General features: G+C 41.5%; 1 protein-coding gene across 7 annotated transcripts in view; it reads right to left on the bottom strand.

Annotated features, from left to right (window-relative positions):
* The window catches only part of BOD1L1 (biorientation of chromosomes in cell division 1 like 1), an 80,927-nt gene extending 65,827 nt beyond the window's left edge, over positions 1 to 15,100 (bottom strand). For all 7 annotated transcript variants that reach the window (XM_032224145.1, XM_032224142.1, XM_032224143.1 and 4 more), the window contains exons 1-5: positions 14,753 to 15,100; positions 12,428 to 12,552; positions 7,817 to 8,007; positions 2,587 to 3,198; positions 1,136 to 1,273 (exon numbers count right to left, since the gene is read on the bottom strand). In XM_032224145.1, the coding sequence (XP_032080036.1) occupies positions 1,136 to 1,273; positions 2,587 to 3,198; positions 7,817 to 8,007; positions 12,428 to 12,552; positions 14,753 to 15,010 (1,324 nt within the window). In that variant the 5' untranslated portion in view covers positions 15,011 to 15,100. The remainder of the gene's footprint in view (positions 1 to 1,135; positions 1,274 to 2,586; positions 3,199 to 7,816; positions 8,008 to 12,427; positions 12,553 to 14,752) is intronic.
* Between the last annotated feature and the right edge of the window lie 2,841 nt (positions 15,101 to 17,941).

Raw genomic sequence — 17,941 nt, 5'->3', positions numbered from 1 at the left:
GAGGGCTTTAAAGCACTGTGAAGCAGTGAATAAGTCTAAATGCTATTGCTATATTGCATATTATCTATTATCTGATAGCCTCAGCTTCAATTATCTTAGGAAAACTATGAATTGATTCCAGATATTCCAGCCAGTAAAAGCACAGAATTGTCCTTTTAGCACAGATGGTGCTAAAAGGTCAAGAAGATCAAAGCAAACAATCAGCTAAGTATTTAAATGCAGCTTTCTGAACTTAAAATACTGAAAACTTTTTAATATTTGTTTTACCATAGAATAAAATACCAATCAATCAGTCAAGATGAAACAAAACAAAAGCATACATTCAATCCTAACATCAAAATACCAAAATCTTTCAAATGACTTTTCCATATGCATTAACAAACTGACTCTGTTCTTATGAACAAAGAACACTATGCTATTATTTGCCTGATATTTATTAAATGAGAGTTTTCTTCCTTGCGTTGTTTTTTTCCTGCAAGTGCAAGTTCTGCTTTAAGAAGAACTGAATGTTGATTCATTGGTTGCCATAGGAACTGACATCATAGGCCAAAAGAAAATGACTGGCTCAAAGTAAACTCAACTGGCTTTCCTACCTATGGCAGGACTAGAACTCACAGCCTCCTTATTTCTAGCCCATTAGACCAAACTAGTTCTCATTCTATTGAACATAAAATGAGTTTTGCTAAATCAGAGTACACTTATGGTTTGTGATTAATGCAGAACACATATTAAATAACAAATATATTTAGAAATAACATTTTTTTTCATTTATGTGGTATCTAAATATATGAGAATAGACAGATCCAGGCTATTTGTTAAGGCAAGAGGGATGTTTATACCTTGTCTTGCCAAGAAGAGTTTTCTCACCAATCTTTGCTTGGATTTTGTGTCCATGCAAGCATTTAAAATCACATCCAAGCTAATTTTAATCCATTTTAGGGACAGCCTCATGGAGTAAAGAACTGTATTTACTTAGGGTTTTGTGGTACACTGCACAAAAATGCATGCACTGAATGTACGTAATATTCAATTATTCCAACTAATAGTACCACAAGTATACAAGGGAGTTGTATTTAAGGAAAAACAAATTCATACTTTTATTCTTCTCACTAGCCAAAGGTCAAGATTACTTTACCATCAGAAACAATTTCTCCTTCTTCTGTGCTATCAGAAAGCAGGTCTTCACTATCTTCTTCAAACGAAGAAAGATCACTGGTATGCACGGAGCTAACAGTGATATCACTCAGTATTTCCACATCGGAATCTTCCAACACTAGTTGAGAAAAAAGACAAGAGATGACTTAAAATCTGATCCAGAATCCAAAACATCCCACAAGAAAGTAGAAACAGCTTCCTACATGCCTGGCACTACCCACCTTCCAAAGTGCTGTTGAAGAAAATGACCTTTAGAAGTCTGTCTCTTCATTAGTCTGCAAAAGGTGTGCATGTATGTAAAAAGGTCTCAGTGCAGAAACTGAGCATCATCATAAGATAACAGATATGAAAATATTTTGTCCTAAGAACAGTCATGAAAGTCTTCCTCCTCAGTGAAATGCCAACTCTCAGGCTTCCGTTCTCCAGTCTGGTACCCTCCAGTCACACTAGGATTCCAATTTCCCACAATTCTCAGCATAGCTATTAGTTAAACCAGCTTGGAATTGCAGTGTCTGACATGCCATCAACCAGGAGGGCACCATGCTAAAAAAGGCCATAGCAAGAGAGAACTGGCTTAATAAAACACATAAAACAAGAAATCAAAATAATGCAAGAAGGTTTTAACATAATACCTATGAAAAGAGGAAAAGAAATTTGACAAAAAAGAAGATGGAAGCGATGTCAATTGTTTTAGATGAGATAAAGGAATACAAAGAAACAGAAGTAACAGTAACAGTAACCTAACAGTAATTAAAACTGAATAAAACATATCTTATGTGAGAAATTAATGTATTTCGGAAAGATTGTTAAATGATGATGTCAAAACATGCAAGTATAAAAAGCCATCCTATAGGAAAGATACCTGGCATATTAAGAAATTAAAATGCAAAATACCATAAAATGAGAAATAAAGGATCCTGAATGAGAAAGCAAAGGATAAGAATCTCAAGATGCAACATGAAAATGAGACATTGTAAATAAAGAAAAATTAGCTGAAAACTTAAATGCAGTAATGTTTCCTTTCATCAGTAGTGCATAGGGTAGTAGTAGAGAAGAGTAAAAAGAAACTGTTCCAGTTTAAAAATCTGAAATAAGGGCAATTAAAAACCAAGAAAAGAGTGCAAAGATACTCACTACAAGCAATGAACAGGTACGGTTAAGATAAAAACACTCATCACAATATTTAGTATTATCTTACCAACATATTACCTGCTATGTCTAAAAAACAAGTTATATTCTGAAGTATTCTCTGTCCAGTAAGCTAAAATCTTTAGAAAATTACCATGCTGCAGGTAAAAAAAAATTCTAAAGTCAACCAATAAAATGTAATGCCGGTATCTTTTCACCTATATCAAAACTTTCCAAATAAATTAAAAACCCTTCCATTTGTTTCAACCTGTTCATAATTAATAAACACCTCTGATATTATACCTTCTTTTGTGCTTTCATTTTTTTTACTAGTGTTCTTTTCAAGGGTTAAATGTTTTATCACTTCTGTTTCTTTATCTTTTATTGTCTTTTCTTCTTTTGCTTTTACATCATCGCCATTTCTCTTTGAGAAATCTACTTTTTTGTCAGATTTTTCTTTCTTTTCTTTCTTCTTTTCTCCTTTTTCCAAGCTTTCCAGTTTTCTATCACATTTATCCACCAGTTTACTTTTTTGTTCATCACTTTCCTGAAAATTTTCCTTGCTTGGATTAAGCAGGCTACTAGCTTCTTTTGATATAGTTTTCCCTTCTTCGTTTGAAGAAAATGAATTACTTATATCTTCAGAGTTTACTACTGGTTCAAAACTTTCTTCTGTAGAGATATAAGGAGTTTTCTCTCCATCAGCAACATCTTCTGCATTCCGGTCTCTCTCTATGCTGCCATCCAAACTGTGCTGAGATAGGAGTTTCTTTGAGAATCTCTCATTTGTCTTAGTGTTGGATGCTTCTGTAGAAGCCTTGGTGGCACTGGCTTCTTGGTTGAGAGATGTTATGGTCTCCAAAATAGACAGAGCATCATTAGCCATATTCATATTTGGAGTGATAGCAGGAACACCTTCAAATAAGAGTAAAGTTAAGTACAACTAATTAGTATGAGATATTGCATATGTAATGAAGAAGCCAAACCAAAAAATAATCTCTTATTTCGGAATGCACCATGTGAGCCCAAATTTGGCACATCCTTAGATAATAATATTCCATTTTTGACAGTAAGCCACTCTGCTATGATGCAGTGGTGGCAATACACTATTAAGAAAGCTTTTTGATTACTCTCATTATTGGAAGAGGATATTTAGGTGCCGACTCTCAGTGGCACCAACTTTTCTCCTCTGTTGCTGTCTGACAGTGATTGTCCACCACCAATGGCTTCCTGGCCCTTCACCCCCCGTGTCCAAGCCATTCCCTCAGACACAATTTTACCTGGGTGTTTAGCTATTCTGGACAAGTAGTTGACAGCCAATCGGGGAATGGGTGGCAGTGATGGTGCTGAAGAGCCAGCATGCAACTGGCAGCGGGTGGGGCAATCACAATGGCATTGTGTGATTGGTGGTGGGTAGGGTGATCATGGGAGCTATGGGGGGGGGTGCATGCAATTGGTGCTGGGTGGGACAAGCATTGGGGGGAGGGGGACAAGGGGCCTTCAAGCCAGCTGCCGGGCTTTAATGCCTGGAATTCCGCATTTGCGACAAACCCGGGCTGTCAAGCTTCACCTTCTCTCCTCTTTATAGTTTTGTGAAACCTGGAAGCTGGCACAGTTTTCCAATTCCTGCAGTTGCTCTGGGCTAATCAAGATGATTAAATTCTTGGCAGCCAACAGCTTCCTCAGGCTCAAGAAAGAAAAAAAACCAAACCTGGCTTTTCTGCTTTTAGCTTAAATAGCTGATTGACTGAGCCAAACGTCCAAGCTGGCTGGCTTCACATATTCTCAGTCCCTCTGGCTCCAAGCCATGCAAAGACATCCCAGCTTGCATGGGATTTGGGTGTGCAGGCCACTATGGCTTGCAAACTGCTTTTACAGCTTGCATGAGAGGTGGAATTAGGTAGGGTTGCATTAGTTTACAATGCCTCACATGCCCCTCGCTCATCCTCCCCCACAACCCCACGATCATTCTGGCCACCGCCAATGTGCTGCCCCCATATCCCTGTGACTGCCCCACCCATTGCCAATCACGTATTGCATCCCCATAGCCCCCACGATCACCCTGCCTGCTGTCAATTGTGTGCTGCCCCATAACGCCTCACTTACCCCAAGCCCCGCACTCACCCCACCCACCACCAATCACACACTATCCTCTCAGCACCATTATTGCTGTTCAATCCTGATTGGCTGGCAGCTACTTGTCTGCTGCAGCAGAACACCCAGATAAAACCATGCCTCAGGGAATGGGCCAGGATGACTTCCCCTAGTGCCAAGGGCTAATTGGCAGTGGACAATTGCTGGCAGAGGCCACTGGAGGAGGAAAGCCCACTGTGCCAAAGGCCAGCACTTCAACATCCTAAACCCCTCATTATCATGAGATAATGTGTTCCACCCTACATTTGATCAACTTTGTACCAAGATTTCTGTGATTTGTACCATAACAATCTAACCTTTAACTTGTTTCTCTTGAGAGCCAAGGAATTTATCAGTGCTTATCTCATCCCCATAGCTAGACTAGAGCTTCAACAGAATCTTAAATCCTGACTTGGAAAATTCCTACAGCGTTCAAGAATCTACAACTCTGGAGGCAGATCCTCCTAACAATGTCTTAGAAACAGGTGAGATCTCACCTCCAAATTTTATTAGAGCAAAAACTATTAATGACTGCTTTCAAAACAAGAATATGACACCTTTAATGTGTTAGTCCTGCAACATATGAAAGCCTTATGACTGTCATAGAGACCCTGAAGTCTAGAGTTAGCCTTGACAAGTAGAAGTTGCTAAGGAACATTGTTTTTGAAGTCTCCAATACTACATCAGAGACCAGGCTGGCTACCTTGGAGATAAAGTTTAACAAACTTTAAGAGGGGCAACATCAGGTGCAAACCTTAATATCCTTTTGGGAATGAGTATGAATAGACTGAAGAAAAGAAAGGTCATTCAGAAATGAGTGATTACTGTATCAGTTGAATGATGCAATAGTGACAATGGTGAAATAAAAAGGCAATAAATATTACAAAGACAATTGAATTTTTTGCCTATATTCTCTCTTCCACGCTGACCTCCCCCGCCCCCCTCAATGGCCAAATTTTGCTGACTGATTTGGAACCTCAGTAACTTTGATAGCCTAAATATGGTCTTCATCAGCTTCAACTGTAATATCAACAGTCAATGAATGATATACAGCTTTATTTGAATCTTCCATATCCTAATCTCCATGAATTCAAGAATAGTTATTGAGGACATTTTGGGGATGGATGCACTGGAATTTAATTCAAAGAGAGAAACGCATGTGATACAGCAATCTGATAAAAAAGGGAGGATTCTAACAATATTCGAACACTAAAAGATAAAGGTTCCCCTCGCACATACAGTGCAAAGGTTTTAGTCAAGTTTGAAAAAATGCTGTAAACAAAGAATGCTTTCAGAAATAAATAATGATTGTTTATTTTTGTCAATGTTTAAAATGCAAAGTGAGCGAACAAAAGAAAAACCTAAATCAAATGAATATTTGGTGTTACTACCTTTTGCCTTCAAACCAGCTTCCATTCTCATAGGTACACTTGCACCAAGTCAGGGATTTTGTAGGATTATAGTCAGGTGTATGATCAACCAATTATACCAAAAAGGTGCTAATGATCATCAATGTCACACGTAAGTTGAAACCCAGTCATGAACTGAGACAGAAACAGCTGAATAGGAGGGGTAAAACTGGGTGAGGAACAGCCAAACTCTGCTACCAACGTGATGTTGTGAAAAACAGCTTCATGTCATGGCAAGATTGAGCACAGCAACAAGACACAAGATAGTTATACTGCATCAACAAGGTCTCTCCCAGACAAAGATTTCAAAGCAGACTGGGGTTTCAAGATATGCTGTACAAGCTCTTTTGAAGAAGCACAAAGAAACGGGCAACGTTGAGGATCATAGACACAGTGGTCGGCCAAGGAAGTGCAGCAGATGAAAGACACATCAAGCTTTTTACCCTTCGAAATCGAAGATGTCCAGCAGTGCCATCAGCTCAGAACTGGCCGAAACCAGTGGAACCCAGGTACACCCATCTATTGTCCGGAGAAGTCTGGCCAGAAGTGGTCTTCATGGAAGAGTTGCAGCCAAAAAGCCATACCTCTGACGTGGGAACGAGGCCAAGTGACTAAAGTAGGAACGAAAACATAGGAACTGGGGTGCAGAAAAATGGCAGCTCTGGACTGATGAGTCAAAATTTGAAATATTTGGCTGTAGCAGAAGGCAGTGTATTCGTTGAAGGGTTGGAGAGTGGTACAATAATGAGTGTCTGCAGGCAACAGTGAAGCATGGTGGAGGTTCCTTAAACCTTTGGGGCTGCATTTCTGCAAACGGAGTTGGAGATTTGGTCAGGATTAATGGTGTTCTCAATGCTGAGAAATACAGGCAGATACTTATCCATCATGCAATACCATCAGGGAGGCGTATGATTGGCCCCAAATGTATTCTGAAGCAGGACAACGACCCCAAACATACAGCCAAAGTCATTAAGAACTATCATCAGCGTAAAGAAGAACAAGTACTGGAAGTGATGGCATGGCCTCCAGAGCTCTGATATCAACATCATCGAATGTGTCTGGGATTACATGAAGAGACAAAAGGATGTGAGAGAGCCTACATCCACAGAAAATCTGTAGTTAGTTCTCCAAGATGTTTGGAACAACCTACCAGCCGAGTTCTGTACAAGTGGTACCTAGAAAAATTGCTGCTGTTTTGAAGGCAGAGTGGTCACACCAAATATTGATTTGATTTAGATTTCTCTTTTGTTCATTCACTGCATTTTGTTTATTTATGACCATACATGTTTAACACTTCCATTTTTGAAAGCATTTGTTGTTTACAGCATTTTTTCACACCTGCTTAAAACGTTTGCACAGTACTGTATGTGCTAGTCATTCCCGACTCTAGAGGACGGTGCTGATCTCCGTTTCAAAGCTGAAGAGCCAGTGTTGTCCAAAGATGTCTCCATGGTCATGTGGCTGGCATGATTAAATGCCAAAGGCACCCAGAATGCTGTTACCTTCCCACAAAGGTGGTCTATTTTTCTACTCACATTTTTACATGCTTTCGAACTGCTAGGTTAGCAGAAGCTGGGACAAGTAATAGGAGCTCACTCCGTTACTTATTTATATAATATTATATAATATTATTATTATTACAATTTGACTGAAAATTGAGACAATGGCGGCAGCTGGAAGTAGCTTTCCATAAACCAGAGTTTTCAGTAGGAAGGCTATCTCTAGAAAATAAACCCAGCTATTACTATATCCAGATGAACAGATGTAATTAGGTTGGGATGTCTGCAAAGAGTTACCGTAATATCAAAGTCTTTGTTGATAAATAATTTTCCCTTAAGCACATAAATTTGGAAATTAGTTTCAATGACATTATTTGAATGTATGCCTGTGATTAGGAGCATTACTTCAACTCTTGATTCCTTACACTCACCTCTTTAAAACCCAAATATTAAAAGCATATTCATTTTGCCAAGGGAAGAGAGAAGAAATACCTTGCAGCAAAACAGAAGCTTCTAATTTATCTTCAGGCAGGGCAAAGCTGGGACTGATCTCTTCTGGGTGATTCATTGTGACTAAAAATTCATGGACAGCCTTCTCTACTTGTGGCCTGAATATGTGGTTGATCTTTGGGTCCACGACTTGAGAAATGATTCTGTCAATACCAGATTCTAACATTCCAGACCTGAAATGAAATGACAATATAATTTATCTATCACAGCTAACACAATTACTTTAACACAATCAATGTAAGAATTTATGCGAGAAGGGAAACATATTAATGCTAATTTATATTAAGTTTCTTCTATGGATATTATTGGTACTCTTAACAAGATTATAAAGCAAATTAGAATCATTATTTGCATATATCATGAGAGAATATAATGAAGGATTCAAGAGAACTCCCTGATATCCTAGGAAAAACAGTGCAAAATATTGGGCAATTCATTCACATAGATCAGGAACGTTAAACTTCTTAAGAGGTCCGCATCAGGTTTGTGTTTGACCTTGTGGGTATCGTGGCCAGCTCAATGTCACTTATGTTGGGTGCACATGTGGTGGCCAAGTGCTAAGGCAGGACCCTCCCTTACTCTCATTATAATCTCCCTGCCCCCTCCTTCCTTCCTTCCTCCTCCTTCCTTCCCCTCTTTTCTTATTTTTCCTTACTTGCTCTCTTCCCATCTTCCCTTTTTCTTTGTCTTTCCTCTTTCCCCTTCTCCTTTCCTGCCCCTTCTTGCATGCTCAAATGCAAAAGGAGAAACATTTCTCCTTTTGCTTTGTTTTTAGTTTGTTTTGCTAGCCCTCTGCCAGTGAAAACGGAGTCCTTGAGGTTTGACACCCTGACATAGATCAATTTAAATTAAGACTATTTAAATCCTGGTTTTATAAAATTTATAATTCTTATACTTTAGATTCACTAAATTTCTCCTTTAAAATATAATGTAGTTCAAAATGCAACAAAAAATTAATACAAATTGGTTTTTGTTAAGAGAACTGATTCCCCTCACTGAACTTTTGCATGTTTCCATTCTCTTTATAAAGTATAATATATTGCATATTTTCTTTCACATTAAGTTTTTCTAAAAGATGTTCATTATAACCTGCATTTCCTTAAATCACTATGACTAAAGCACCACAAATAAAAATAATTTTGCTTTCTGTAGTAGTTGACAAGGATATCTATTTCTGCCACGCATTATTGAACTGAACAATTCCAACAAATAAATATTTCTGCAAATTATATTCAGAAATAAAAAAAATTAAGACTCAAAAATTAATTCCCATGGCTCTTCAGGCCTAGCTAAGGTATTATTGTTGCTTTTCTAAAATTTTCATTATCCCATTTAATATATCGTTAAAGTACTGTTTCAGGATCATTGAATCATAGAATTAAGGGGCTGGAAGGGAGCATGGAAATCTTCTGAATCCAATCCCCTGCTCAAGGAAGAGTTCTTATATCATTCCAGAAAATGAGATTTTTAAATTTTATTTATTTATATTTCTTATTTCTAAACTGGTCATCTCCCTTATAGAGGGAGAGCCAGGGTGGCGCAGTGGTTAAATGCAGCACTGCAGGCTACTGCTAGATCAGCAGGTCAGCGGTTCAAATCTCACCGGCTCAGGGTTGACTCAGCCTTCCATCCTTCCGAGGTGGGTAAAATGAGGACCCAGATTGTTGGGGGCAATATGCTGACTCTCTGTAAACCGCTTAGAGAGGCCTGAAAGGCCTATGAAGCGGTATATAAGTCTACTGCTATTGCTATTGCTAGAGGAGCACTGGCCAGTGGATTGGAGATCATTGACCATAGGTTACAAGTAAAAAAAGCAAATTAATGAAGATTATAAAACGGATACTATAATAACCCCAGTTACTTCAGAAAAAGCAATTTAATGATATACCAGTAGGTTGATACAAATAATTAAAATCTATAAATAAGTTCTGTTTTCATTCACCAGCAGTACTATACTGCAGAGGTCTGCAACTCTTGGTTCATGGCCCAGTACTGGGCTGCAGTCTGTTGAGAACTGGCCGTGCAAGTGGTGGGCAAGCATGCAACACTCCATTTGTGCAAGTGGTGGGCATGTGCGCAAAACCATCCCCTCTCCCCCCTCCACTGCTGCCAGTCTGTAGAGTTGTAAAGATTGGGGACTGCTGCTATACTGCAATCTTACAATTTGGTTAAATACAATGAGTCAAAATGTAGAAAAAATCATTTAGGAGGAAAAAAACCTCCATATAATTAAAAACTTGAAGGACAATATTAATTTCTTTTAAGCATGTAAAAATCTAGATAGAACCTTTTAAAGCTGACATTCATATATAAAACACAAGGTGTTTCAGTAAGAACTGATTCTCCTATATTCTCATTAAGTATAATGCATGAACTGCTACATGAAATATATTTGCTATGGTGAATTTTTACTATCAGTCCTTACGGGCTATTTTGAATAGCAGCCTCACGCATTCACACTGAATTTCAAAATATGAAACGTAGGAGTTTTTGAATCCAAACTACTAAGACAACCTTAAACATTCAAACAGCCATTTGGACCCATTTCCCACAGGAAAAAAAAACCTGCAGAGAGCCACAAAACCTGGGTGGACAAGGCAAACTCAATGTCACTCACTTCCACTCAAGTCACATGACCTCCTAGCCACGCTTACCCAGCCACAAAACCATTCTCTATGTCCCTCTCTCCCCCTCTCTGTATCTGTCTCTCTGCCCCTCTCCCTATATCTGTCACCCACCCCTGTATATTTCTTCCCCCCTCTCCCTATTTTCCCCTCTTCCCCCTCTCTCTCTGCCTCTGTATCTCTCTCACCCTATTTTCCTCACTCTCTCCCCCACTCTCTTTGTATCACGGTGTGTCTCTCCCCTCTCCTCCCCACCCTCTCTGTCTCTGTCTCTCTCTGAAAGTCATAGCCTGGCCAAGCCAGCAAGCTCTCCTTGGGGCTCTTCACTACTCCTTTTATTTTTTTCTTTTTGGCAATCCAGGCTGGCTGAGGAATGATCGCCAGCTGCAGAGGAAGCTTCTCTTTGGGCGACCAAACTCCTCTCCCCTCCTTCTCCTCTTGTGACCCACTGGCCAGCTGTGGTGGGAGGGTACACACACATGGGGAGACCCTATTCAAGCAAGCACCAAAGCAAAGGCACACACAGGGCAGGCGGCCGCTCGCTTAAAGAGGGTCTTAATAGGACGTGGCTTCTCTCCTGCACTAAGGGTCTGGACATTGCTTTGTCATGTCATTTCCTCCCCCAGGCAGCTCTTCAGCCTGGGAGGGCACAAGCTCCAGCCCAAAGCGTCAGGAAGCGAAGGCTACCTTACTCGCAAATGTGGCATAAAGGCAGTTACAGAGCTGCTTTACTCTTGCACCAAGGCTCCGGTGACCTTCCTCATTCCCCTCCTTTTCCACCCCGCACGTGTGCACCCTCCCGGCCCCACCACAGCCAGCCAGGAAGTCACAAGAGGAAAAGGAAGGGGGAGGAAGAGGGTCGCCGCCGGAGGCTTAGTGCAGGAGCGAAGTGGCCATGTACCTGCCTTCATGCCACATTTACATGTAAGGCAGCCTTCGCTTCCTGCCACTTTGGGCTGGGGGGGGCGCGGAACGGTATGGCAAGGCAATGGCCGGGGTCTTAGTGTAGGAGAGAAGCCACACCCTCTTCTGTCCTTTTAAGACCCTCCTTTAGCAAGTGCCCTACCCGCACATGCCTTTGCTGCGCTTTAAAGAGGATCTTCCCACATGTGCATACACTCCCAGCCCCACTACGGCCAGCAGGGGGTCACGAGAGGAGGAGGGGAGAGGAGGACGGTCACCCAAAGGGAACTGATCGTACCTCAGCCAGCCCGGATTTCCAAAAATAAAAAATAAAAGGAGTAGTGAAGCACCCCAAGGAAAGCTTGCTGGCTTGGTCCAGCAGCGGCTTTCCAAGAGAGAAGAGACGAGACATAGAGACAAAGTGTGCGACACACACACACACACACACACACACACAGGGGGAGATCGGCTGACGGGTGAGCGTCTTTGAGGAGGACTTTCTCTAAGTCTGAACCCCGGGATGGGCATGCAAGGTTTGGTGGGGCGAGCTCTCTTTTCCTGCTGCCCTGAACCTCTTAAAACCATGGCTGAGCGCTGCTGGCCTGTCCCCGTTTCCGACATCCCCTCCTCCCAGATCCCATTCCCACTCCTCTAGCCCTTATGTTAGAGAGGCCTGCGTCGGATGAGCCAGGCCAGGCCAGTGTTTTGGGGCTGAGAGCAGGTTACACGTCTCCCCAAGCGACTAAGGCCTGCCTAGCAACAACAAGGGCCGGAAGGAGCTCCAGAAGGGTGAGATGCTGGAAAATCAGCCCTGGCTGCTTCTCCATCCCCCGCCATCACCTCTACCTTCTCAGGCCAGGTGAGGGAGGGAAGGGTGAAGCCATGCAGTGATAGGACAGGAAGCCGCAGCAGAGGGCCCAAAGAGCCGCATGCAGCTCCAGAGTGGCAGGTTGCTGACACCCGGCCTAAGATCTTCCAAATATTTACATATATCAAATCACATTTTATCCTGCATATTTCCAGTCAAATCAGTTGATCATAAAGAAGAACAATTTGTAAAACTTACTTAAGAACCTGCTGCCTGATGTTATTTCTTAATTGGTTCTTGTTCAAATGAGGGCTCCATGTATGAGTTGCTAGATGGTTGGAAACAAAATTGTCCACCCGCTGTCTTAAATTCTGATATGCAGGCTAAAAAAGAAACAGATACCTTGTGAAGCCTCCTTGCATAATATTTCTTCGCATTCTTATCAGTGGAGACAAACATTTAAAAACCTTAGCTTAAAATAATACAGAAACAGTAGTATACACTGTAATAATTCCAAGCTTATCTAACTAGAAAAAAAAACCCACTGCGGATTAAGAAAACATACTTTTAAAAAACTTCATTGCTGAAAGTTCTGAAAAATAGAGGCAAATATTTCAATTACCAAACATTGTAACATCTGATTGCTACTTGGAGGCACAATGTGATTAGAAGCCCAATGCTATTTACTTGAAAAGAAAGGTAGAACTTTTCTCCAAAGTCTTATTTTTACAAAGACAGGGCCATCATAAATCCATTATATTGAGAAAGAGTAACTCTACTGAGAATTTGTTAAATGAGGCGCCAATTGTTTCTCTCTTTACTTCTTTATAATAAGAAAATCATTTCATGATTTTAATAATTCCAACACATCTAAGGAAATTCTCAATCATCCAAGTCATAGTTGTCTCAAATATGCTTTTCAAAAGAACACAGGACTTTCCTGGGTTTTTTCCCCCTTGAAAATATTTTGCTTCCCATCCAACAAGTTTTTTAAATTTTGTCTCAGGAACTCAGAAAAAAACCCCCCAAGAAATCCAGTTGCCTTTTGAGAAGCATCTTTCGGACAATAACCTGTTTCCCCGAAAATAAGACCACCCTGATAATAAGCCCAATCACGCTTTTGAGCACATGCGCTAAAATAGTAGCAGCCATGAGTGCCTCCTGTACCTCAAAAATAAAAAGACCTCCCCGAAAATAAGGTCAAGTGCTTATTTCGGAAGGTCAACACGGGGAAACACAGTAATTCCAACAATAAATTCTGTCCAACAGGTAATTATCTTAAATCATATGCATTTTTATCCAATCATTGTATGAAGTGATTCACAAGATAGTTTATAATTTGATGTAAAAATATTTAAGAGAAACTTACTTTTACTCTTAAATTAAGAGTAATATCAATTGTCCTATTTTTGCCAAGGTTGAGGTGTCTGTATTTTTACAGTTCACAACAGCTAATTAATTCATCCCCCATGCAATATTAGTTCTGTGGAAATTTACTATTTTTCAATCTCAATAACTAAGCTGGAACTTCCAAAACCAGGACCAAATGGGTGATAGAATAAGAACAGCACATGGATACTTCACTGACAATATATAATTAACCAAAATAGTGCTCATGATACATCGGAAAATACTATTATATATACTCTAAATGTGTAAAAATACTTGCAATGTTTCACTAATTCTAAAATTTAGTCTGTAAAATAGGGCAGCATTATATTGAAACTAGAATCTGGGCAGTAGACAAGTTGTTCAAATATATCTAGGAAAGAGTATGAGAAAACTTGATAAATGGTTTTTAACTTAATCTCTTTTGTAATATTTTCTGTTAATAAAGCCCAGAAATTATCTACTCTGCATCCAAATCCAATGCTAAGGACCCAAATGTAAAACAGCCCAGTTTTTAAAAAGAGAGTTGAATCTATGTCTGTGGAGGATAGTGAAACAGAAATGCTTCTCTCTAGTTTAGCTGATTTAATACACAATTAATGATACTTCTATTGCTAAGTCAGAGAAATACAATTTCCCTTTTCAAAGATGCCATATCAGGAAAAGACTCTTCTTTTGAACCCGATTGCTGTTGATAGGGAAAACTCGGACTGGATGAATCTCAGTTAGATTAAATACAGTTTTTTCTTTCTCTCTCTCTCTTTTTAAGAAAACAAATCTGCAATGAGTATCTTATCCAGACTTGAAAAATGCTTTTGGGAGAATTGGGCAGCAAAGGCCAGCTGTCCATTGAGCAAAGAGTTAAACAAGTTCAGAATTAGGCATGTGAAGCGGGTAGGAACACCGCTAAGGTCAGAGCTGCTCATACAGGAAAAAGCGGGGCTATCTTGTGGGGAGTGGGAAAGGTGATGGCCGCTAAATCGATGCGTGCGGGACTCGACTAATTAAGGTAGGGGCTCTTTAAGTCCAACGGCTGGGAAAAGCGTTCCCAAGAAAATCGCAACCTCCGGGAAGGGCTCAGACCGACTGGCCGGTCGTTTTTCGGGCAAGAGAGCAAACGGGGCAGGGCAGCAATAATAGGCCGCGGCGTCGGGGGGGCGGGGCGGATGGGCCCCGAGACCCGCAGCTTCCCACCTTGGTGTCCACGTCGGCCAGGCAATCTCGGCGGAACTGGTCGAAAAGGCCTTGACTCTTGAGGCGATTCAGGATGAGCGACACCAGCTCTGGCTCTGCGGCGCCCGCGGAGCTTCCCGGCGGTGGCGGCGGCGGGGGTGGCTGTGGCGGGGGAGGCGGAGGAGGCGGCGGCGGTGGGGGAGGTGGCTGTTCGGGAGGAGAAGTGGCAGCGGTGGGGGCCGCGGCAGCAGCGGCGAGGGTGCCACCATTGCCGGACATAATGGCGGCAGCGTCTTCGTCGTCACCCTCAGCGGCTAATTCCAAAGCCGCGACCGCATTGAGGCTCCACCCTCCCCCGCACAACCCCGGAAGCAGAACGCCGGAAGAAACTGTGACGACGCAGCGGAGAAAGTAACCTTCCTTTAAACCACGCCTCTTGTGGAGTCACGTGGGCTTCCGAATTTTCCGCCAGGCGAGGGGCTTAGCGTTACACGCTTGGCTTCCGCAACATCCCTGAAGGGGTGGGATATCCGGGGCAGAGACGTAAATGGAGCTCTGTAATCGATTGAGACTTCTTGTTGGTTGCCCCTGTCTTTCAATAAACGCGTCAGGGTCGTCTTTGCTTCCCCCCCCCAAAAAAAACAACTCCACGAAAGAGGCTAGGCTGGAAGTGAATTTATATATTTATATATATAAACAAAGTAGTGGTTAAGATGCCCCTCCCCTCCCAGCCACTCCTTGTCACGCCCAGCCGCTCACCTCGCCGGAGCGAGTACTTTGCAAATAAAAAGAATGCTCTCCTTGTGCAAATAAATAACAAACATCTTGACTTCAGGTTTGATGCATCTTGCAAAGTATTGCTGCCCATTCTAGTCTCCTTTTCCTACTAACAGGTCCATCTCAGATTGTAATTTGCTACAACCTCACTTGTCTTTTGCATTATTCTATGGAAGATTATTCTAAAATGTTATCTGGGATGCTTGCAGCTTTACACGTTTGTTTCCTCCAACCTTGTTTTCGCATGCAATTCTTACAAGTTATTTTGACACTCCTTCCTCCTTTTTAAACAAAGTAGTGTTTAAATTGCTAGCCTAGAAACCAAGAGACTCTGAATTCTAGTCCCATTTTAGCCTTGAAAAAAGGGCTGAGTGACCAGTCACTCTCTCCCAGCCCAACCCACTTCTTAGAATGTGGTTGTGGGGAAACTGTAAGAGGAGGAAGGAATATTACATAAGTTCTCCACCTTTGGTTCCTTATAAAGTAATAAAGACAGTGTAAGGTTCGCCATCCCTGCCCTAGACTATCTGCTTGCCAAAGAAAGTGGTGTTTGGCAAATTTAAGTGCTATCAAGTTTGACTGGTTTGCTGATATGTTCTCTAACTGGAAAAGGATTGGGCTTTTTTTATTTCGTTGGCCTTTGCCTTCCTTTTCCTTCCTTGTCTCATCCCTCTTTTCCAGCATATAGTACAGTCTACTGTTTCTCGTATGACTGTCATTGCCTCCATGGTGACCTCTGCCACCCCGGATCGCCCAACTAATATCATGGTTCTTAACATCATCCCTAAATAATATGCTCCCCTACTTCACCGTTGACAGGTAGCAACCTGTCCAAAAATAAAAAGGGAGGAATGAAGGAGTATATGAATCAATATGAATTAATATTGGCTATTTGCTTTTATTATGAATTGCTTATGTTACTGCATAATTGTCACTGATTAAACCAACATTTGCTGTTTCCTTTGATATGATATATTGCTAGAAATCATTTATTAAGAATTAACCTTTGTTATTAGCTTTTGCTTATATTATTGTATACTGTCTGAAATTAGTTGTTTTCTAGCATAGCAAATTGTACCCTTAATACTGGATGGCATTACTGCAAATGTTATCTCACTGCTGCGTCTCGCTTCTATTCTTGCCTTCAAAGCTTGGCACATTTTTGAAAGCTAGTAGAAAAAATTGTTAGACGGGAATATGAGGCCCCATAGATAAAGGGACCAAGCTAGAAGAAGAAATTGTTACACGGGAATAGTAGGCCGCATAGATAAAGGAACCAAACTAAGGAGTTTTCCTGGCTCATAAATCCTTAAAGCATTCTGCCGAAAAACAACTTGGCAAAGGGGGACTGCCACCCCCTACACAAGGCTATAGGAATCCTCCACAGATAAGGTAGACCGAGACAGGAGCCTGAACAAAAGAACGGCTATAACGAATCTTTGTCTCTGATTGGATAAACTTTGTTTCTATCTGCCTAAAATGTATATAATACTCTGAGCTACTCTTCCAGGGTGTGGCTATTCCTTGCATGCATTTGTTTGTATGCTTTGCATATAGTTTTGTCACCCAGCTTTTGCTATGGCCGTAAATAAAAGCTGATGCTTTTTGCAAGCCTCGTATCGAGTCTCTCTCTTTGGCATTTCAGTGGTTCGGGAAAAACAGCTGGAACCTTACATTTTCTGGTGCCCAGCGTGATGGATTGGAGGCCTTGTTCCTTCAAGGTCTCCACACGAGCTGAGCTCCACACGAGCTGAGCTGCTTTAAGCTCAGTGGCCTTCATTTCGGCAGACGGAACAAAACGGCAAAGACCAGCAATGACGACAAGAGCGCTCCTGGAAAATTTCATCCAGTGACCTCCGCCTGGTAATTGCTGGCAAACTCCGATCCCAGCCTGACCTGAACGCTGTCAAAGAGGCTTGCACTGAGGGCTGTAAGATAGTGCCCTCTAGGTGAGTAGAAATCTCTTATTTTGGAGGGAGTGTTGCCTTGTGTGTGTGTGTCTGAATGACCAAGTGAGAGCTGAGATCCACTCTGCATATCTGATTATTTGCAAGAAGATCAGTTAGAGCAGATCACTTTGAAAGCAGTGTGACTGTTGGAATAATTGCCAAGCACCGTACTGAAGAAAAGGTCCGAGAAATCCCAGAGTGAGGGGAGGATTTTGGCCAGGATTCCTGATACAAGGGAGAGCTTCTGATCACACCCGTACCAAAGAAAGGTCCGAAAAAACCCTTGGCTAAGGTGGGTCTGCTCAGGCTCCGTACTGAAGAAGTCCAGTTCGAGAAATCCCTTAGGAATCTGTTCTGAACGTCCCCTCCGACCTGCGAATCACCCAGACACAGGCTTGGCTGTTTGCCACTCTTTAATCACGGAGTTATTGACTCCTTTGGCTGAAGACTCAGACAAGACTCACATGCAAGAATAGTTGGCAGC

Source organism: Thamnophis elegans, chromosome 9, assembly GCF_009769535.1.
Source record: "Thamnophis elegans isolate rThaEle1 chromosome 9, rThaEle1.pri, whole genome shotgun sequence".
Classification (NCBI taxonomy): domain Eukaryota; kingdom Metazoa; phylum Chordata; class Lepidosauria; order Squamata; family Colubridae; genus Thamnophis; species Thamnophis elegans.
This window is presented reverse-complemented; position numbering and strand designations above follow the sequence as displayed.